Below are 23,080 nucleotides of genomic sequence, written 5' to 3'. Positions count from 1 at the left end.
CTGCACTGAGCAGGGAACCCGATGCGGGACTCGATCCTAGGACCCTGAGATCATGACCTGAGCCGAAGGCAGACGCTTAACCATCTGAGCCACCCAGGCGCCCTCATATGGTCATTCTATTTTTGGTTTTTTGAGGAATCATCAAACTGCTTTCCTCAGTGATTGCATCATTTTGCATTCCCACCAACAGTGCACCAGGGTTCCGCTTTCTCCACATCCTTGCCAACACTTGTTTTCTGTTTTTTGGGGTAGTAGCCATCCTAATGGGCATGAGGTTGGGTCTTATAGTTTTGATTTGCATTTCCCTAATGATTAGTGATTTTATGTGCTATTGGTCAATTGAATATTGTTGGAGAAATGTCTACTTAAGTCCTCTGCTTGTTTTTTTGAAGCAGGTTGTTTTTTGTTGTTCAGTTGTACAAGTTCTCTATATATTCTGGATATCAATCCCTTATCAGACATATAATTTGCAAATATTTTGTTTCTTCTGTCTCTTTTTTGGCTACAGCTTTGCTGAAACACTGAGCCCTTGCTAAGTGTGTCTGTTGGGTAATCCTAGCTGAGCGTGGGTGGGGGTTGTGCTGGAAACACCACTGCCTGCAGCATCCCACCCTCTGCCCACAACACCCCACCCTCCGCTGATGCTCAGGATGTCCCTGCAGTGGGTAGAGCTGACAGTGCAAATTGGTGATTCATGGGTGGGGTAGGCATTGGGGCCAGCAGCCGTGGGTCCTGTGCATTTGTGATGCACTGCAGATGTGGACTTGAGAAGGATGAAAACAGAACCACTTGCTCAAACCTGAGAAAGAGAAAGAGGGGAGTGGATGAGGGAAGGGAGGAGTGAGGGAGAAAGGAGATAAGGCAGCCTCTTGCTGGTTCTTCTGTCTCTGTGAGTATGATGATAATTTTGCATTCAAGGGGAGGTTGCCCAGCACTCTCACTTGCTCTCTCACTGAGCTGAGAATTTTCCTGAGCCTCAGGGAGCGGGTGAGGTAGCAACAATTACTTTGGACTTTCACCAACTACAGCGCTGAGATCTACCTTAAGTTGATTGGCTGGGGGCCTTTGTAGGAAGGAGTGATTCAATTCAGCCAGGGGTGAAGTTAGCTGGATGAGGTGGTCATTCCTTCAATAAACTAAATAGGTGTTTTTGCATCATTGAGGTAATAGTAGGTGAGAGAAAGAGCACTGGATCAGAATCGTGGGGTTCTGGGTTCTGGCTTGGTTTTGCATCTGACCAAACAGGCTGGCCTTGTTTGAGTCCCTTTGGTTTCTTCAACCCTAACTTGAAAGAATTGGCTTAGGTCAGTAGGCCATGATGAATTACTAGGTTATAAAATCAACATGGGGAATTGCAACGAGCATTAAAAAAAAAAAAAAAAAAAGGAATAGAATAGAAAACGTCCCAGTGCACAGTAAGTATTATTTTATAAGACTTTTGTTTCAGACATAAATATGGGTGGTAATTTTGGGCTGAAATGTAAAATGCATTTTTTTTAATTAAACATTTTTTTAAAAAAGATTTTATTTGTTTGACACAGAGAGAGAGAGCACAAGCAGGGGGAGTGACAGGCAGAAGGAGAGGGAGAAGCAGGCTCCCCGCTGAGCAGAGAGCCCCATGCGGGGCTTGATTCCAGGACCCCGGGATCATGACCTGAGCTGAAAGCAGATGCTCAACCGACTGAGCCACCCAGGCGCCCCTAAAATGTATTTTCTACTGTGGGTTTCAGGCGAAAACTTTTAAGAACACCGGAGTGGTAGATGAAGTTCTTTCTAGCAAACATATTTTATATTTCTAGGTTAGTTATCAAATACCCCAAGTATATAATATTTTAAAACCGCTTTTCTCTCTTTATCTGCATGCACGCGCCTGCGCGCGTGCACACACACACACACACACACACATTTTCCCAGGGATCTTCCTTTATTTATTCATTCTGAGAAATCAGAAAGTGATGGGACTGCAGGGGTGGCAGTGGAAGGAGGAATAAAGAGAAGCAAGAACTTGGTTTTGGGTTTCTGGTGGGCCAGTGTGCTATTCCTCCTATAGATATGGCAGAGGAGCAGTCCATGGAGGCCAGAAGATGTGTCTTCTCAGGACTTTCCTGCTCCTCTGCCTCCCTCATGAGTGTGACTTGGGACCAGGGCATGTCTACTCTGGAGCTAACGGGGAGGAAGAGAATCTGTAGGGAAACATCTGTATGGGATGCGGAAAGCTGGGAAATTCTTCCTGAAAGATCCAAAGTATTGTTCTACCTACTTGGTTTTCCCACCTGTCCTCCGTTGTGAGTGGAGAAGGGAAAAATTATCCTCTGAATAATCACCCACCTGACTTTTCCTGACTTGGGGCATGACCCCAATTGCCAGCGGGACTTTAATGTGTAGAATCGTGTGTCACCATTGTCAGGAAGAGAAAGGGGTTGACTTCAGGCTATCTTAGCCTCTCCCAGCTTTTATTCCCTTTCTGCTGTGTCTGTGCTCCCACCTACTCCTGGGTTGCAGGGGTAGCATCCTCTACCCTTCACCCCCACCCCCTCTGACAACCTGGTGAGCATCAGATTACCCACTGCAAGGTCCTCACTCAGAAGCAGGGTATTCCAACTTCAGTCCCATAACTTGAGAGAAACTCCCTCTCTCTCCCTTCCGAACCCCACCCCTGGCATTGCTGTGTTAACACGGGGATTGATGAAGCCCAGGCATGACGGGATAGTCAGAGATGAGTCCTGAATCCTGCTTTGAGGATGAAACCCATTAACACATGTAAAGAGCATTGAACAGTGCCCACTTCTTCCTAAACCCTGAATCGATGTTTGCTATTAAAATGAGGCTGGTGCTGGATCCTTGCTCAATTTTCCCTCGTTCCCCCTCTTAATGGAGAAGGGCCAAGTTGGGCCTATAATGGAGTGAAAATCATTCAAGAGAGGTGATTCACACCATTATCACCTCCAGAGGCCCAGGAAGGTTAAAATGGCTTGGGAGGGGAGAGGTGAGTGTGGAGGGAGGGTTTGAGAGATGAGTATGTGTGTTATGTGGACGGCAGTTCATCTGCCATAGAAGGAGGATTTTTCTGGTCTCCTAGAGAAGCAGCAGAAAATTCATCTTGCTCACAGATCTGAGGGGAACACAGCTGTCCATGGAGGCATGTTTGTGCAGCTAGGCATGTTTCCTGTAGAGGGGTGAGCATGCAAAGATGTGGGTGACATGCAGGGATGGGGATGGTGTCTCTGTTCATTAAAGGTTACTGCAAGTGGGCACCTGGGTGGCTCAGTGATTAAGCATCTGCCTTCGGCTCGGGTCATGATCCCGGGGTCCTGGGATCGAGCCCCGCATCAGGCTTCCTGCTCGGCGGGGAGCCTGCTTCTCCCTCTCCCACTCCCCCTGCTTGTGTTCCCTCTCTCGCTGTGTCTCTCTCTGTCAAATAAATAAATAAAATATAAAAAAAATAATAAAGATTACTGCAAACGAGTGACTGTTGGGCAGGAGCCCCAGGATGCACTGGCTAGAGGTGTGTGGGTTTGTGTTTTTCAGGTTATTTCACTCTGAGCACTCCCAGAATCTTAACAGGCATGGTGAGAGGAATGATGGTGATGGGGTGCCAGTACAATGTGGGAGAAGAGAGTTACAGGAAGTTCTGGTGCTGAGGGTCCCGCTGGACAGACTGTGTCTGAAATGGCACAGGCAGTGGGGCAGGAGGTGAGGCGTGGCCCAGTGACCCTTTGAGACTGCCCCAGAGAGCACCTTTTCCATGTGATCACGGAGGGCCTGGAGGAGGGAGATGCAGACACTTATTGGTGTGGGGTGAATAGGGCCACAAGTGTCCCCCAGGCCCTGGTGGCAGTGACTATTTTTCCAGGTTAATACCTCCCCACCCCCTTTGCCTACATGGGCTGAGGTCAGGGGTGCTCAGCCTCTCTTGCTGAGGAGTGAAGCCATGGCCCGGGACTGGTTGCCCAGGGGGGCAAGGAATGCACCTGTGTGTATGTGCATATGAGTGTGTAAGAGCATGCATCCATGCCTGCATGTAAGCGTGACAGGTGAAACATGTTGGGTTGAAGCTTGAACCCTGCAGTCAGAAAGCTGTGTTCAAGTCTCAGCTCTGCCATTTGCTGGCTGAGTGACTTGGGCAAGTTACTTAACCAGTTTGTGTCTCAGTTTCCCCATTAGTAAAATGGGATAATAATAATATTGTCTCTAGAGTAGCTTTGAGCATTACATAAGTGGTAGGGATAAAGCGCTGATCACAGCGGCTGGTGGTTAATTAGGACTTACAAGATGGTAGCCATTGACACTATAATCCAGGTCAAATCAAAGCTGCAACACTCATATCTCCAGGCTCTGGCAGGGGAAAAGTTGCTTTGTATCTGGGTTCTGGGTGGTCTCCTTGGTTCTCTCCCTCAGTCATTAAAACCTTATTGCCTGTCTATTATGGACTGAGTCTGGCGATGTGGGGGGTGGGCGGGGAAAATAGAGTCTCAGTCTTCACAGCCCAGTGGACTTGGAGGGAGTTGCGGATGAGGGCCCTGGAATGGGAGGTGAGGAAAGAAAGGGACAGGAACCGGGAATAGTGGTGGGGCTGGGGAAGCCCATCCATTATAGACCTCCAGCCACTCACTCTGTATGGATGGTGACAGGTGCAGTGTAAGTATGTGTGTGTGTGGGGGTAGTGAGGTAGGGATTAAACGGTGTTTGGGTGGGGATGGGCTACCCTGGGTACAGGGCACCCAGGAGGGCTCCTCGAAGGAGGTAGCATATGAGCTGTGTCACCGCCCCCCCAACCTATGTCTCCCTCAGGGTCCCCAGCCATGCTCTTCTGCTCCTTCTTAGCCCAGCATGAATGCAACTATGTAATTGCAGCTCCCTCACTTGGGCCCCCCACTCAGAAGGAAGCATGTGCAAATCCACCAGCATTTTTTCCATGTTTCTATTTTATGTCACGTGCCTGATCTTTGTGTGGGTGTGAGGAAGAGCGGGAGGTTCTGGGTCCTGCCTTCTGGGACTTCCAGTGTCCCCACAGTGGTGAGAATGTGCTGAAGCCTCACCCAAAGGCTTCTTGTGGGGTTTCCTGGAGGGCTGGCTGAGGCCCCTGAAAGACCCTTCCTTCCAGCACCCCCTGCCTGTGCTGGGAGTATTCTGCTGTGAGACAGGGCTGGGGCCCCCCAGAGAAGTAATAGGGGGTCCTCCTGCTTGGCCGTGGCACCTCCCCCAGGGACAGTTCTCCTCTCTGTAATCCCAGGGTCCCTTGAGGAAGGGGAGAGGTGCAGTTTCATGACTACTGCAGACTCTGAGCTATTGGAATGTTGAGGCAGAGAGTGACTTGTGACCTGCTTTGTAGGCTCAGTGACAGTAGAAATGAGGACCACTGAGACCTTGGCCAGTATGGGACCCCCGGGTCTGACTGGTCACATGGCCAGCCCTGGCCTTCCTGCCTGGTAAAAAAAAGCCAGATCCCTGCAGGGGGTTCCCACTGTCCTGGCTTTATAGTCCCCTGGTGAGGATGCCAGGCTGGGACACCCCTGGCTTTGGTGTGACACCTTAGTACCTGCTGTAGGTCCCAAGTAGAGCCCCTGTAGCCTCTGCCTTGGTTCTCTGCTCTGTCTCTTTCCTCATCTCTGAGTGTGAGGGTGTTAGTGGCCAGTGTTTGGGTTCCAATTGCAACTCTGTCTTTTACTAGCAGGGCGATGACACTGGGCAAGTCACTTAACCTCTGTGTGTCTCAGTTGCATCATCTAAAAAATGAGGATGATTCTAGTGACTATGGCTGTTCTAGTTACTTGTGGCTGTTTTGTGCCAAAAAATTAGTGGCATAATGTAATCGTTTATGATGTTCATGGATTTTGTGGGTCAAGCATTTGGACTGGATATAGTAAGGAAATTTGTCTCTGGTCCAGGATGTCTGGACCCTCAGCTGGAAGGCTCAAATGCTGGGGCTGCAATCACTGGAAAGCTCTTTCACTTACATGCACATGGCATTAGCAGAGGCTGTTGGCTGGAGTCCCACATGTGACCTCTGCATGTGGTCTGGGCTTCCTCACAATATGGCGGCTGGGTTCCTGAGCAAGTCCCGTGAGAGCCAGCTGGGCGCTGTCTCCTCCTGACCTGTTCTCAGAAGTCACACATCTCTTCCGCCATGTTCTATAGTCAGAACAGTCACAAGCCCACCCAGCTTCAAGGGAATGGGAAATAGATTCCACCTTTCGATAGAGACGTGTCAGGCTTCTGGAAGAGCACATGGGACTGGAAATATTGCTGTGGCCATGTTTGGAAAATACAACCTGCCGCAGGCATGATAATAGAGCAGCCTTACAGAGTCAAAGAAGAAATGTGAGATGAACAGGGTGAAGCATGGAGCCCAGTGCTCCCCACATAGTGAGCCATTCTCCCTTCTGCTCTCTCTTCTGTCTCTCTGCGCCTCTGGGGAACAAATGATCAGAACCAGCGTGGGGGACTGATAAGGGTCCTCGATGGTCACATGATGGTCGTGTGCTGGGTTCAGGGTCCAAAGGTGGGGGACAGAGCCTCTTTCATAGATCGCCTGCAGCCACTTTCTCTTGACCCCATTTCCGCACCCAGGTCCTTCCTGCTCTCTGCCAGCTTCCTATTCCTGGTCTTCCTGAAAGCCATCCTCTTCCTGACCTTCAGCTATGCTGCCATTTGGTTGGCCTGGCTTCGGCATCATCTCTGAGGGTGATGGTCTGTCCAGCCCAGTGAAACTGCAGCTCCTACCCCAGAAGCTCCCTGTCTGGTGACACAGCTCCTGTCCTCTCTGCTCCAAACTCAGCCCGGACCCCTCCCTGGGCTGTGAAGCTGGAAATCAGTCAGCTTCACCAGAGACTTTTGTGCCTGGGCATTGAGTCATCTTTGCCGGATCCTTTCCTGGGCTGGCCTGGTAGCAGACACCAGGACACGGTGCAAGGACATGGGCTCTGGACTGAGATGTGGCTCTCCTGTGACCCAGGAGAGGTTATTCGGTGGCTCTCATCATCTGTTTCTTGGATTTGTATATAACTGAGATAATACGTGGAGGACATTGACCACATAGGAGGAGCTTCCACATGGAATTGCCATGGCAACTGCTGGTTTGGTCCAGGGCACAAGGAGGAGGATGGGCTGGTAAGGGACCTGGGAGGGCTGAGCCAGACCTCATGGGACTCCTCCTTGACTCTGGGCACAATAAGGGGAGGTGGTTAGCCCCCAGAGACCCCACCCACTTCTGTCTGTGCCAACGTGCATTTGGCAATGGGTGAAGGGGATGAAGAATGGGGGTCTTGCTTTAAAGTAGAGCCGAGAGCACCACCCCTACGTGCAGGAGGTGCTGGGAAGAGAGTTTTCTTGTGACAAGTGGCAAACAGAGCTGCTAGAGGGCCAGTGAGTGGCCAGGCATGAGGGGGCCTGACCCAGCTCCAGACTGAACCCCTCCTCCTCCTTCTCTCTCTCTGTCCCTCTGTCCTGCATCCTCAGTGGCCTCTGTCCTGGGGAGGAATTCCTTTCTCCTTCCTTAAGGCTCAGCCCTTATGCCCTGGGTAGAGAAATCACATCTTATCTGCTACTCTTTTTGACACCCCCCTCCCCTGGATTTGTGTGATCTTCAGAAAGATCTCACATGCCTTGTATGCCTTCATCCAAGGTGTTGCTAAAAATACTGAACAGGTGAGCCTCCAGGTAGAGCCTTTGGGCATCTTATTGCAGACCACCTACTAGGTGACTTGGCCTCTTTCCTGCAGGATGAGGAATGTGGCAGGCACCCCAACACTGCCCCTATAAACAAGTGTGACAACAGGCTGTTAGTTGGTTAGTGCATCACTTCTAGTTGAAGAAATATATTCTCACACCTTTTCATGAGTTAATTAGCAAGAGCCTCTTGACTCCTAGCACCCTAACTAAATGGCTTTTTTTGTACTGAGGGGCTTACAAAGGGGCTCAGTCGGAGCAGAGGGGAAATGAGTGTGGGCTGGACCCACTCCCTTCTAATGAATAGAATATGGCAAAGTTACAGGATGCCAGTCTGCCAATAGGTTACAAAAAGACTCTGGTTTCTGTCTTGCTGGCTTTCAATTGTTTGCTGTGATGAAAGCCAGATGCCATGTTGTGAGATGTTGGAGAGGTCCATGTGGCAAGGAACTGAAGGGGCTTCTGACCAATAGCCAGAACAGCACTGAGTTCCATGGTCTGTGAGCAACTGAACCCTGCCAACAACCACATGAACAAACTTAGAAACCGACACATCCTCAGTTGAGTCTTCAGATGAGAGTGCAGTCCCAGCCAACACTGACTGCAGCCTTGTGAGAAACCTATAGACAAAGCCATGCACAATTCCTGTGAGATAGTATATGTTATTGTTTTAAGCTAAGTTTGGGGGTCATTTGTTGTGCAGCAATAGGTAACTATGATCCCATGAGCTGAGAGTAGGACCAGGAATGAAGGTTTATCTCTGCCTCCTCAGGATCTAGCACAATGTTGACACACAGAAAGTGCATAGGAATGTGATGGGAAGTCACTGGTGAATCCAGGAGTTACCCCACTGGTGCAGGAGGCAGAGATGGGTAGGGAATGCACCTGCTCCATTTGAGGAGTGTGTGAAGAAAGGTTTAATGCAGTATGTTTCTTTCATTTAGTTCTTTTTTTTTTTTTTGAAAGATTTAAAAAAAAAATTTATTTGTTAGAGAGAGAGAGCGCGCAAGCAGGAAAAGCGGCAGGCAGAGGGAGAAGCAGTCTCCCTGATGAGCAAGGAACCTGATGCAGGACTCAATCTCAGAACCCTGGGATCATGACCTGAGCCGAAGGCAGATGCTTACCCAACTGAGCCACCCAGGTGTCCCTTTCATTTAGTTCTTATTTGTCTCCAGGAATGCCCAGAGCCATGACAGTGACTCTTGGCCAGTTTGAAGACTAAATATCTGGAATGTTCACATAGTCACTGATAAGTGAGGTTTTTCTTTACACCCGAGGCAGTGGGTCAGGATGGAGAAGGTGGTCAGCATTGTTCTGTGTCAGCAGGAAGATTCATGATATGCACCTGTGTGGAGACATCTCACACATGTCTCTCGTTTGCAGCCAGAGAGAAATGCATGTTCCTATGGCACTTGTAGAGAGGGGTGACTTAGATACCTGCACCCCATCTCTAGTGTTTGCCCATGGATACCCTTCCTGCTACTCCTGCACTGTATCCTTCACTGTAATAAACCTTAGCCATGACTATAACTTGTCAAGTTGTATGAGTCCTTCCAGTGAATCACCAAACTAGTGGGAGATCAAGGGACCCTTGGAGCAGAGTGAAATGATATTTAGGGTGTAAAAGAGGAGCTTGTTATAAGAGGAAGGGAAGGGCTCTCTTCATCCCTCCCTAAGCTCCATTATTTGGCAGAATAGTGGCCCCCAAAAAGATGTCCACATTATAATCCCCAGAACCTGTGACTATTTTACCTTGAACAGCAAAAAGAACTTAACAGAAGTGATTAAGTTAAAGATCCTGAGATGGAGAGATTATCCTGGATCATCCAGTGGGCCCAATGTTATCGTAAGAGTCCTATAAAACGGAAGCTGGAAGGTCGGAGTCAGAGAAACAGATGTGCTGATGGAAGCCAAGGGTGGAGTGGTGTGGGGCCACATGCAGGTGGAACAAGGCAAGGAGGTGGATTCTGCCCTGGAGCTTCCAGAAGTTATGAAGCCCTGCTGACACCTTGACTTTGGCCCAGGGAAACCAATTTTAGATTTCCAACCTCTAGAACTGTAAGACTGGAGTATGTCTCCTCTGTGTGACACTAAAAAGAGCATCCAGGTTGAAGAAGCTTTGAACTGAGCAGGATGTAAATCTTGGTCACAGCTGGATCAGAAACTGTCCCCCAAGAGGACCTGCGCTGTGACCACAGTGGGCAGGCACTTCCCGCAGGGCAGGGTTGGAGCTGTGGATCTCGGCTTGGGGCCGAGAGCCAAGGACAGCCTAGGATCCAGGCAGGTGGGCCCTGCTGTGGCTGGGCGGGCCCTTGGCAGGTGAGGGGACAAGGTGCCATCAAGCTCCCCCTGTGGCTCTGGTTTTGGGTCACTCTCTTTTTCAGCAGGTTCTTCCCCTTTCCCAATAACTTTGCAACTTAAAATGAAGAAGCAGCAGAGGAAGGAAACAGATAACAAAATATGGACAGGAAGTGACAGTATTGAGGGCTGGAACTCCTCGACCAGACGTCAGAAGATAAGGATCTGGATGTTCTGGGGCTGGGGAGACAGGTTGTAGCTCGGCCCCTTCTCTGCCTCTGGGTGAGTGGGTCTGGGACTTGTCACTTACTGAATCTTCCCTGGGTTGGGGGAAGAGATGGAGAAAAGAATGAAGCAAGTTCAGGAGAGGTAACACACAGGTCCCATGAAACCACTACCACCTACCCAGATGATATGGAGACTACAGCTGTTCACTGCCAGGCACAGAGGCGGGGGACATTTGGTCAGCCCACTGGTGTGTGTCTGTCTGTGTGGTATCAGTTGCTAACATCAGGCCAGGGTCTGTGCCTAGCACTTGATGTCAGTGATCTCATTCATTCCTCACAGCAGTCGTCAGGAGGTGGATGCCACCATTCTAATGAAGGAACTGGGAACTAGAGAGGTGCCAGCCAGGGAGAGGTGCGCTCTCCGAAGGAGTGGGAGGCCAGCGGTTAAGGGGACAGCAGCCAAGCTTCCCATGAGGAGCAGAGTGAGGACAAGCCAGAGGCCTGCTGTTTGGGTGTGCAGGGCCTCAGAGGAGAAGACCCCCATTCCCAAGAGGCCCAGTGAAGCGAAGCTGTACAACCCGTCATGGGGTCGGGGAGGGTGACTGGGGCAGCAGAACTGGGAGTGGTCGGGACAATGAGCCACTGTAGGCAGAATTAGCAATGGCTTGGGTGTGCAGCCACTGGGCGCCTGGAATCCACCGTGGCGCGTGCAGGCAGGAAGTGATTGTTGATAATGCACCAGAAGGTCCTGGCGGGTGGCCCTGGTTTTTGCCCTTGAGGAGCCAAACAAGGATCCTGAATTGGTCTTAAGCTGCACTGGACGGTCTAGACAGAGGGATTTCAGTAAGAGTTGAGGAACTTTTTTTTTTACCTGAATACTGAATAAATGCATGCCAAACTGCTGGCCAGCATCCAAGGGGGAAGTCACAGTGCACAGTTTGTGAAGACTCTGCTCCAATTAGTGAAACAGGTTCTGGCTGTAGACTTTGGCTTCAAGGAATGAGACTTGACAGCCAAGTGTGGCCATTCTGGACAGCAATCTGTCAGGTTGAGGGTATGTTTATCCTGGGACCTGGAAATCCTGCTTTGGGGTGTATATCCCAGGGAAATGTTCTGCAGGCCGCTAGGACTCATGCTAGAGGATGTTCACTGTTCATTGTTCATGGAGGCAGGGAGCTGGGGGCCACCTAGGCGTCCAACACGAGGCACCGACGAGTGGCCTCGAGCACCTGCTATGGAATAGAAGCTGAAGCTGGAAAACAGCAAACTGGACACTCAGTGACACGGATGAGGCTTAAGAACCTGGTGCTGAGTGAAGAAAGTAAAACCAGAATGAGATGGATGGCCCAAAACCATCCAAAAAATGTGGTTTTATTTTATTTTATTTTTTATTTTTATTTTAAAAATTTATTTTAATTTTTATTATGTTCAGTTAGCCACTGTATAGTACATCATTAGTTTTTTTTTTTGAGATTTTATTTATTTATTTGACAGAGAGAGAGACAGCAAGAGAGGAAATACAAGAAGGGAGAGTGGGAGAGGGAAAAGGAGGCCTCCTGCTGAGCAGGGAGCCCCATGTGAGGCTCAATCCCAGGACCCCGGGATCAGGACCTGAGCCGAAGGCAGACGCTTAACGACTGAGCCACCCAGGTGCCTCTGAAACCCTGAATTTGTTTCCCGGGGTCCATAGTCTCTCATGGTTTGTCTCTCTCTCTGATTTCTCCCCCTTCAGATTTCCCTCCCTTCCCCTATGGTCCTCCATGCTATTACTTATGTTCCACATATGAGTGAAACCATATGATATTTGTCTTTCTCTGCTTGACTTACTTCACTTAGCATAATCCCCTCCAGTTCCATCCATGTCGATGCAAATGGTGGGTATTCATCCTTCCTGAGGGCTGAATAATATACCATTGTGTATAGGAACCACATCTTCTTTATCCATTCATCTGTTGAAAGACATCTCGGCTAAACATATGCATACAAAGCAAGCAGGTGTACCTTATAATCACAGGGAGGCAAGGATGTCCACTGAAGGATTGTCTTTGAGGTGTGTGAACAGGGGATGGAACTGAAAGCACCAAATAAAGAAATGACAAGTTTTGTCGGGGGGGAGTGGCGGTTTCCTGGACCAATGAACTCAACGCACAGGACCTGAGGGAACCTCCAAAGACAAAACAAAACAGAGCAAAACTGAAGACAGAAAACCCGAGAAAGCATGTTGGGGCAGGGTTAGGAAAGAATGACCTTAACACAGGTGTGGCGGTGGCTGAGGCAGGGGTCAAGTCTGCCAGCGCCGGGGTTGGAAGGGAAGGTTTTATCTGTATCTGAAGGAAGCTGAGAGGGTGCAGGTGCCCGGATAGGTGGATGGGAGGTTGGGTGGGCATCGAGAGATCACCGTGTGCACCATCTTGCTGGCCCAAGGGAGCACCTGCTGTCTGGGCACTGGAAGTCGTTTGCAATGGCTGGGGCACAGAGTGTGAGCTGTGGAGGACTGGGAGAGGCTGGAAGCCAGCCAGGAGCCGGGTCTGGTATATCACACCAGGGTCTGGACTTGACTCTAGCTAAAGGGGAGATGGCGAAAGTTTGAAAGCAGGGAAGCCACTGAATCAGATTTCAAAGCTTCCTCCTTTTCTTTCAAAAGCACCAGCAATGTCTGCATTATTCACACACTGACATCCAGATTTGACACCCATTCAAGGACATCACGCGTCCACTCCAGATGCTCTATTTCTACAGTAGTTGCTTATTAGTGCTTGCATGGGGTCCTTTCTGGAGTTGGACAGGCCCCCAGAAAAATTCTCTCCTCAATCATTGAGGTTTTGACTCACATTATTCTTCGTCTCCATTGTTTTATGCAGAGTCCACCTATTTTTTCAGTTTTCAAAATGCATTTGTCATTTAATTATTTTATTTCCTAGAACTCTATCATGAGCGCCTCTCAAGAGCTGTGTGGATTTTTTTTTTTTTTAATAAAGGAAATGTTAGTAGAAGCAATTATGGGCGAGCTCGTGCTTGTTACTGCTTCATCCTTCCTTTGCTCAGCATTGCCTGTATGGGCAGGTGTCTAATCTTTTTTTCTTCTAATTTTGGAGCTGAGCTTTCTGACTTTTCTCCTACATATGGGTCGCTCATTTCTGAGAGTGGGGGAGAGGTTCAGACACCTGTCTCTGGGAGGCAGCTCTCTTGTGTGGCGCCCTCTCCCCTACCCCGGTCCCCTTCACTACCCACTGCTGATGTTCTGAAAAGCCTGGTCTTCCCGGGGCCCATGTGCTGTGCTCTGGTTGAAGAATAAATACACAGAATGGGGTGGGGGGCAGAGGAGAGCACCATTCTGAGACCCATCTCCCGTCCCTACCTCTCCCTTCCCACCCGCCAGCCAGCCTCCTGCCTCTCTGTGCTCATCTTAAAAAAAAACAAAAACAAAAAGCTTTATTGAGATATAGTTCACATATCATGCAACTCGCCCATTTAAAGTGTGCAATTCAGTGGCTTTTGGCGTACTCACAGATATGGGCGGCCATCACCACACGCGATCTTAGAGCATCTTCATCATCTTCAAGAGGAAACCCCATACTTTCTAGCTATCATCTCTTCCTGCATCTCCCCAAGTCCTAAGCAACCACTACACGACTCTGTATCTATAGATTTCCTTATTCTGGACTTTGTAATGAATGGAATCACATACTGTGAGGTCTTCAGTGACTGGCTTCCTTCACTTTGCATAACATTTTCAGGTTCACCTTGTAGCAGGTCTCATCCCTTTTAATGGCTGAATAATATTTTGTTGTAAGGTTAGACCACATTTTGTTTATCTAGTCATCTGTTGATGGACATTTGGGTTGTTTCTACCTTTTAGATATTCTGAATAATGTTACTAGAAACCTTTGTGTACCAGTTTAGCATGGACATATGTTTTCATTTCTCTTGGGTGTACACCTACGAGTGAAATCGCTGGGTCATATGGTAACTCTATGTGGAATCCTTTGAAGAATTTGTAGACTGTTTTCCAAAGTGGTTGCACCATTTTTCTTTCCCATGAATGGATATATGGGTGTTCTGAACTTTTTTAAAGATTTATTTATTTATTTATTCTACAGAGAGAGACAAAGCGAGAGGAGGAACACAAGCAGGGGGAGTGGGAGAGGGAGAAGCAGACTTCCCGCCAAGCAGGGAGCCGAATACGGGGCTCGATCCCAGGACACCCCTGGGATCATGACCCGAGCCGAAGGCAGACACTTAGCGACTGAGCCACCCAGCCGCCCCTGGGTGTTCTGACTTCTTGACATCCTTGCTAAGACTTACTATCCGACTTTTTGATGGTAGCCATCCTAGTGGGTATAAAGTAATGTCTCACCGTGGTCTTGATTTGCATTCCTTGATGGCTGCATTTCCCTAATAATGTTGTCTGTGCTCATCTTTGGACTGCCCCAGCTTCTATCTCCTCTCTAGTGTGGTGGAGCAGACAGTGATAAGATGAGCCTTGTCTCCTAGGAGCTAAGCCTCTTCGCCCAAATGTATGTGTTCCAGGTGCTTCTGACAGTTGCTGATGGGGGTGTGCAGGCCAGAGCCCTATGGGCCTCCTGCTGTCCCCAAGCAAAATGGCTCTGGGCATTGGGTTGACACCAGACAGTGGTTCCCATGTTGTATAAACCATGCTGTGGATTGTGCAGCCTGTGGCCTCTGGCATTGGTAAGATATTGGGGCGATGGAGGTGGGAAAGAGGCTGTTGCTTCCTTTGGGGAGGTGATCTCCTGACTTCTTAGCTGCTAAGCTCTTTGTCAGTTTCCTACTTCCTCTACTGGCTTTCCCCCCAAATCCTTAGGGCTAACAAACTTGCCTGGGATATGTGGACTTGATTTGATGATCTCTGGTTTCAGGACGTCTCTGTGCCTCTGTCTTCTTATCTATAAAATGGAGATAATGCTACCTGCCTTACAGCTTTGTTGTGAACTTAAATAATTTGGGCAAAGCTGATACCTGTGTCTTTGAGAAGAATATGTTTCTGATGTGTAAGTTAAATTGGAGGGAATGTATAGCTGGTTGACAGACCAGATGAGAAGCTAGTCCTGGTCCAGGACTATTCTGAGGATAGTTAACATTTACTGAGCTGTTACTATGTTCCAGGCACTGTGCCAAGTGCTTTACGTTTGTTCACCCCTTTATTTCCTATGAGGTAAGAATGGTTACTATTACTCTATTTTACAGATGAAGAAGCTGTGGATGAGAGTGATTTAGCAACATGCCCAAGGGCACATGGTTAGTACATGATGGAGATGGGATTTGAATCTGCATGACTCCAGAATCTATGCCCTTCACCAACACCCTTATATTGAATTAGATTAATAGCATACAAGCAGGTAGAGCTTCCCCACAGGAAGTCAGAAAGTTGGGTCCAGAGCCCAGAAGAGAGACTAGGTTAGAGGAAGAGGTATGAGGTCAACCACATGGAGGTAATGGTTGAGTTATGGGGAGTCCTCACCCCAGATATTTAAGTGGGATGTTTTATGACCCAAAAGTATGCAGCCAGAGAGAAGGGACAGCTGGTTAGGTCAAGCAAGCAGCCTCGGACAGGAAGAAAAATGAGAGATGGGGACAAAGGCTGTCCTCTGTTGGAGGTTTTATATTTTGGGACTGACTTTCATGAAGCCTTGGGGTAGGATCCAAACATTATATTGCCATTAAATGAAGAAAAGATCAGCAGATTTCTCTTGTTGTTCTTAGGCCATTCTCTGAAGTATCTCTTGCCACTCTTCCCCTTTTCCTAAGTAGGGCTTCAAAATAGGAAGTGGCTAGGAGATGAAAAAGGAAGTAGGTGAGAGACAGAAACACAAAGGAAACTGGAGCAAGTAGCAAGTGGACACCACAGGCTCTGTCACAAGCACCTGGATTTGCTGGGGCACCAGACAGAGAGACAGGACCATGTGGCTGTCCCCGTTTCTGCTCCTTCTCTGCCTCTCAGGTGAGTGGGGCTGGGGCTTTGGGCACTTGGTATTAGAATAGTGGGTAGAAGGTCTGTCCTGGGTTCAAGCCAGAGAAGTCTCAGCAGAAACAGGAAGGACACATCCATTCATCCATCTGTATATCCTTCTATCCACTCAAACATTCATCTACAGCTCCTACATATACCTAATGAGCACCAGCTGTGTGCCAGGAGAGCAACTTCTGCACTCAGAGACTCATGGTTGAATGAGGGAGTCAAGTCACTGTGATACAGTGTAGAACTTTCTGTAGAAGAGATTTATTCATGTGGTGTGGAGGTGCACCACAAGGGCCCCAAACACTTCTCGACCCAATACAAGTCCTCACCGAGGCTTCACTGGACTTTGGTCTTGATGGATGAATGAGTTGGCTGAGTGGAAAGTGGGAATAGCTTATGCAACAGTGTGGATCTCTTTAAAGATCATGGAAAGTTCAGGAATTAGCAATAGTTCTGTTTTGTCAGAGCTTAGTTTAAAGGGGTTGGAAAGGTTTCTTAGAAGGAATTAAAGAGGGCGCCTGGGTGGCTCAGTTGGTTAAGTGACTGCCTTCGGCTCAGGTCATGATCCTGGAGTCCCGGGATCAAGTCCCACATCGGGCTCCCTGCTCAGCAGGGAGCCTGCTTCTCCCTCTGACCCTCCCCCCTCTCGTGTGCTCTCTGTCTCTCTCATTCTCTCTGTCTCAAATAAATAAATTTAAAAAAAAAAGAAGGAATTAAAGAAGGGTCTAAAAAGGCATCCTCAGCATCCACCTTAAACCCCTGCTAGAACAACGTGTGGTGTAGTCAGATAAAAAGAATTGTCCATTGAAGGTTGGAGTTTCGGAAGAGAAAGTCTTAAAAAAAAAAAAAAAGACATTCAACATGCATGAGAGCCCATTCTCTGTGGGAAGTAAGTTCAGGGTAAAAATTAGAGGGTATTCTTCATGTTTGTAGAATAATTTTTATGTTGGGTGAGACATAGAACCTGCCCAACATAATGATGGACTGTTCCAGAATAGTGGGTGGAAAGGCAGAGGTTTAAAGAAAGAAGACCAATTGGGTGACACTGGTCAAAATGTAATTTTCTTCTCAGTAACACAAGAGAGTGGATGGGATGATCTTCAAGTTCCCCCAGGGCCCTCATAACTGAGATCTTAGACTCAGAAAGACATTTAAAAGAGATGTGTCTCATTACACATGGGAGGTGCTCAAAATGTCTTAAATGAGGATGACGATGATAATGGATATTTTCTTTTTTTTGATAATGGACTTTTTCCTGAATCATCATAATTTAGGAAATGGGCACCCAAAGCAGTAGTGGCTAGAGCTGGCTTGCACTCACTCACAAGAGCTGATTATGGTCTTATTTTCCCAACCCTACATCCAGTGATGGCATGTTGTTAGCCTGAAATTAGTCATAGTGAGAGTATTTACACCACAGAAACCAGGAAACACTACGAACCGTGGCTTCTCCTTGCACCTCGCCTCGCTCCCTGCCCAGAGCTGGTTTACCAGCATATCACTGCTTCTTCACATCTGCTTGCTTAACTTTGAAAAAATTGCCTAAATGCCCTAGCTTGGGTGCAGTTAAACTGGAGATGGAAACTTCTTCCTACCCCTTCACATGGACTGGCTGATCTCTCCAACCCCACAGGTTCACCTTTCCATCCATTTATAGCTAGAGTTCCTCCTGGGTCCAGATGAAAGCTTTGGAGTCACTTGTAAAGACTGAAATTTTGGTTCTTCTTCTTTTTTTTTTTTTTCCATCCCAGCTTCTGGCTTAGCTCCTTCCTCTCTGTTCCAGCATTCTCCCACCCACCATACCCATTGGGATTACAAACACCATTTGGAAAAATGTGACCACTTTACATTTATGGAGAGTTGTATGGCTAGAAGGGAAGGGGGAAAGGTGGTAAAGAAAGATGGTAAGACCCTGGGGATGGTGACGGGGTTGGGGGTAGTCATTTCGTGCCCCAAACCTGTGTCAGGGAGCCTGTGAGGGTCTCCTTGGGACCCAGCCCTTCCTAACAATGTGTTGTTCCTCCCTCGAGAGTAGTCTGGATGAGGGCCAGGGGTTTACTTTTCCTCTCTTGAGAACACGTAGAGAGTGGAGTAAACAAGAAGTTGTGCTCCTACAGAAAAAGTCTGAGTTGCAGAAAACCTTCATGCAGAGCCTCACGCGAAAGTGAAGTGTTTTTATACGTCACTGAATCTCATGCCTGCAAAGGCTAAAGACAGGGCAGGACAGCTAGCTCACTCTGCTCCTTCTCTAGCTTTGTTCTGATTCTCCCTGTCCCCAAGGGGCAGGATCTTTGTGTGGTTACTCAGTGTTTCTGGGCTCACAGGGCACAGGTCTCTACCTTTCTTGCTGGCCATAGTCTCCAGACCCTCTGGCTTAGGTTCTAAGCTCAGATGTCCCTCCAGGCCCCCATCCCTGAGCCTGGAACCGTCCACACCTTCCGGGCAACTTTCCCCTTGGGCTTCAGGCAGACAGCTGCTGTAGGGGCTATTGAGATGGAGTCCTGGGATGTGGCTTGTGTTTTCCAGGCTCTTTGTCCCTGACGGGCCCCAGTTCTGTGACAGGCACTTTGGGTGGCTCTCTGAGTGTGCCATGTCAGTACGAGGAGGGATACCAGAGGCATAACAAATACTGGTGCCGAGGAGAGTTCGGCATAACATGTGAGAAGATTGTGGAGACCAAGGGAGAAGAGAAAGAAGAGAGGAGTGGGCGTGTGTCTATCAGAGACCATGCTGATAACTTCACCTTTATAGTGACCATGGAGAACCTTACTACAGATGATGCTGGATCCTACTGGTGTAGAATTCAGAGAACATGGTTACCTGACCCTTTAGTCCAGGTTAATGTGTCTGTTTCTGCAGGTAAGAAATTCTCTCACTCCGGCAGCGAAGCTGATGGGTCTTGTCTCTGGGTCTTGTCTAGTCCTCCATCCCAGTGGTGTTGGGAAGAGCCTATGATGAGGGCAGGGTGAGAGGCGGCCAACTTCTCAGCCTTGGCATGGATGGGGGTGTGTAGCTGAAGGTACCCTCACTCTCACAGGACCTGGGCCTCACTCCATTGCCTGGGAGGCCCCTCCATGCTGGACCAAAACTATTTCCACCATGCCCTTTGGAAACCTGTACCAAAGAAAATAAACTCTTCATACATACATCTTCAGCTTACTCACAGAATATTCTCTCTACTATACTGTCCTGAAATTGGCCTCACTCCTTTCATTTCAAGAAATAGTCTTCTTGAGTGGAAGCTGCTCTTTCTTCTACCCCCATGTACTATAGGGTGGTGAAGCTATGTCCAAATTCTCCCAGCTCCCATCACAACTTCCAACCTATTATTGTCCCACCTGCTTCCTTTAACATTTGTGTCACATTGCCACATGCATCCCCTTCTTCTCATTGGCATGGCCTTCCATTGGCTTCCTATGGAATCCCCGACATCCCTAATCCCTGTCATCATCTTGGGAGTTTTTAATGAGTAACTTGTCTCAGCTTCCAGGACCTTCTCAACTGCAGTGGCCTGCATTTCCACTCTCCAGAATCCCACTCCATGGCAACATTGCACATCTTGCTGTCACCCCAAACTGGTCCATGTCCAGAACCCTACCCTCAGGCATTGTACTTTCAGACAATTTTCTGTGCATCAGCCTTACCACACCCTCACCCCTGCTAGCCCTATTCTCAATCTCACATATGCCTCCAGTCCTTGGATCTCTCTCTCCATTCTCTCCCCATTTATTACCTACCCCTCCCCTGCCCTGATCTCACTTCCTTCCTAAGCCAGGCCCAACTCTCATGGAAGACTACGTTTTCTTCACTTACCATGCACCATTTCCCTACCCACCTCTCAAAACCCTCATCCCTGGATCCATCTTAAAATTAGAGTGAGCAACCATTGGGGTTTGTGTAGGACTGAGAAGTTTCTTGGGATGCGGGGCTTTCCATGCTAAAACTGGATAACATCCCAGGCAAGCTAGGGCAAATTGGTATCCTACCTAAAATCTCTCTGCTGCAGTAGTGCTGAAGAAGTCACAGATGGTGCCTATGGGTGTCAATACAAGTTCATGGTTTCTAATATGACTCTACCATTCTTCTACCTTACCAAGGGCACATGGGATATCAGACGTGAACTCTCTCAATTTCTTTTCTTCTCCCCCTACAAACTTCTGCAATGCCTAACTCATTCTTCCCCTTTCCCTTCTAGGTTGAGGGCGGTTTCCCTCCACCTGTTCAAAAACAATCATCTTGAGGCTGGCTCCTCACCCTGGAGCTCCTTGCCTTCCCATCCCCTTGAACCAAATTCCCTCCTTGCTCATCTCTATCTTCCTCCATCAATTATCCACACTCTTTCTTCACCCCAGCCTAGAAAAACGCTGGGCTCTCTCATGTCCTCCCCGTGGCCTCCTCTAGGTGTCACCATTCCTCATTTCTCGCCTTTCTTCTTGCCTGGATGGTAGCTGAGGTCTGAGTCCTCTGTGCTCTTGCTGTATCTGATGGAGTTCTGCCCCTGTGCCCACGTTCTATTGATGTGAATCCATCTACTTAGATGCATCTGCCCTGTGTGAGGGCAGGGATGGTGCCACATCCATCAATGTATCCCCAATGGCAAAGACATCAAGGACTGTGGTCAGATGAAACAGAGCCTGTCCTGGGAGCACTGGGAGGGCTAAGCCTCTGGGAGGCTTGCTTTTTTGGGGGGGAGTCATGAGGTTGGGGCAGAGACACAGGTTACACCAATAGCCTGGACACCTGAGATTTAGCTCCTCCCCAGCAGGGAGTTAAAGTGGCCTTAGTTTCCATCTGAAGGGTGCTGTGAGCCCCCTCCCACAGTCTCTTTCAGGCTTCTGGGCCACAGGTGGAGTCATCTTTTCCAGACTTGCCCCTGTTCCTCTTCCCTCTGGGGCTCCTCCTTGGCTGGAGAAGCCTGTAAGAGACCCCTGCTCTCACCCTAGGCAGAGTCAGACTTGGGATGGAAAGAAAGATCTGGCACTTATTAGAGGTGGCTCATATGGCCAGTTGTGGAAGCTTCTCACTTGGTCCCTGAGGGGCTCACTCCATCCTGGAAGTGACCTGGACTAGCTTCAGAGCATCTTTCAAGTCCCTTCTGCAAGTGGGCGATCATGTGTAACATTGGGTCCAAATGGGCACTTAGTGCATGGCTGGGGAGAGAGCAAGCACCTGATGTGTAATTTGTCTCCAGCACCAAAAAAAACCACAGAGAGGACCACATGTCAAGCTGTACCTGCTGCCTTTCCGGGGCTGAAAAGCAAGCAGAACCTCAGCACCAAGGAGGTGTTGACCTACTGCTCAGGGTAAGGGCCCACAGCCTAGGGACCACAGAAGAGGGAGTTCGGCAGCCTTATGGGACCTTGTGGTGGGGGCTGGCAACACACCATGACCTTTTTACCTCACTGTTGGGTTTTCTTCTAGTTCTGGTCCTGATTTTTACATTCTCCATGGCTGCATGGGGATTCCACGTAGAAAGTATCACTTGTTTTGGGAATGCTTTCCCCCATGGGGCAGCTGCAGGAGAACAGGAGGCTGGTTCAGGTGGACATGCAGCTCCTCCCATGCCCACCCCTCCCCCTCCCCTTCCCCACCTGGTTCTGGACTCTGGCTTCTGGTTCTGTGGCCCTAACTTGGGCTTCCCTACAAAGGTCTTTGCTGTACCAGAGATCCAGGAGCTAGTTGTGGGGTACGGAGAGAGATGGGCTCGCTCCAGGCTGTTTTCCTCCTCCCAAGATCCCCAGAAAGGGCTGCCATGTTGTTGTCTGGCCCTGCAGGGCCGAGAATAAGGGTCAGGGCTTTAAAGTGAGAATGGGGGTGGCTTTCAAGAAGTCAGTTGATAAGGAGAAATGTGAGAGGAAAGGACAGAGAGGAAACCTCTGGAAAGCAGGCACTCCTGGGCCCTTCTTCTCTTTGCCCCATCACCTCTCCTTAACAGGATTCCCGGGGGCAGTTCATGGTCAAGGGAGGGGAGGTGATGGGGCCCCAGAGAGGGGCTGCCTGGGCACGTGTCCTTTCCAGGTTTGATCCTGAGTTATGAGGGCTCTAGAGTCAGAGCACAGGGATTGGTTGGGAGACAAGTGTCCTGGGCCTCCCCCTGAGGAGCCAGTCATTTCCTGTCCCTATGTCCCTCCACAGGTCCTTGCTCAGCAGTGTCCACTTCTTGCTCCTGGTCTTCCTGAAGCTTCCCCTGTTCTTGACATTGGTGGGTGCTGTCCTCTGGGTGAACAGGCCTCAGAGGGGCTGTGGAGGAAATAAGCCTAATGAGGATAATCCACAATGTAGTACACCGTCCCCAGGAATGGCCTGTCCAGGAATGTAGCCCTTCAGACTGGACAAGAGAGACCTTCAGACTCTGGACTCCAGGGCAGGGGGGCAGCAGTGCCTGGATTCTGGAGGGACCCAGGTCTTTTTGAGGGTATTGTTCCAGTGTCTTGAGGGAGAATCTTGGGTCTTAGAGGACACTTGCTCTGAGTCCTCAGGTGCAGGAAGGATGAGTCTCCTGTCCTCCTTTCTCTGCTGCAGATCCCTTAGCTCCTTGCCCTCATGCCTACCTCCCAAGGGCAAGAATTCTCTGGAAGTTGCTGGAAAGCCTGGCCCTTTATGCTTCTCCTTGCCACAAAAGCTTCTCAGTTCAGTGTTCCCCAGGGCAATAACCACCTCCTTCCTGCAGCCAGGAGGCTCCGTGAGGACTTGTCCGTCACAACCTCCATCCTTGGGCTCACAGGGCTTCAACTTCACTTGTGTCCCTGAGACCAGGGAGTGTATGGCTGGGCTCAGCACCTCTCTGCCTGGGCCAGCCATGACTGAGGAACTTCAGGTTAAAGCTCTGGCGCTGATTGGAGCAGTAGTGAGAAGAGTAGTGGGTGCCCCTAACATCACTCCTGGAATTCCCCAACTGGGAGGGCCT

The 23,080-nt window shown here is 49.1% G+C and overlaps 1 protein-coding gene across 1 annotated transcript; it reads left to right on the top strand.

The window, feature by feature from the left end:
* Positions 1-16,115: 16,115 nt before the first annotated feature.
* On the top strand, positions 16,116-22,492 carry LOC110570373 (CMRF35-like molecule 2). Its single transcript, XM_021678383.1, has 4 exons — positions 16,116-16,155; positions 18,700-19,032; positions 21,365-21,476; positions 22,309-22,492. The coding sequence occupies exons 1-4, from the start codon at positions 16,116-16,118 to the stop codon at positions 22,490-22,492; spliced, it is 669 nt and encodes a 222-aa protein (XP_021534058.1).
* Positions 22,493-23,080: the final 588 nt, after the last annotated feature.

The sequence above is a fragment of the Neomonachus schauinslandi genome, chromosome 15, assembly GCF_002201575.2.
Source record: "Neomonachus schauinslandi chromosome 15, ASM220157v2, whole genome shotgun sequence".
NCBI classification, from domain to species: Eukaryota; Metazoa; Chordata; class Mammalia; order Carnivora; family Phocidae; genus Neomonachus; species Neomonachus schauinslandi.
This window is presented reverse-complemented; position numbering and strand designations above follow the sequence as displayed.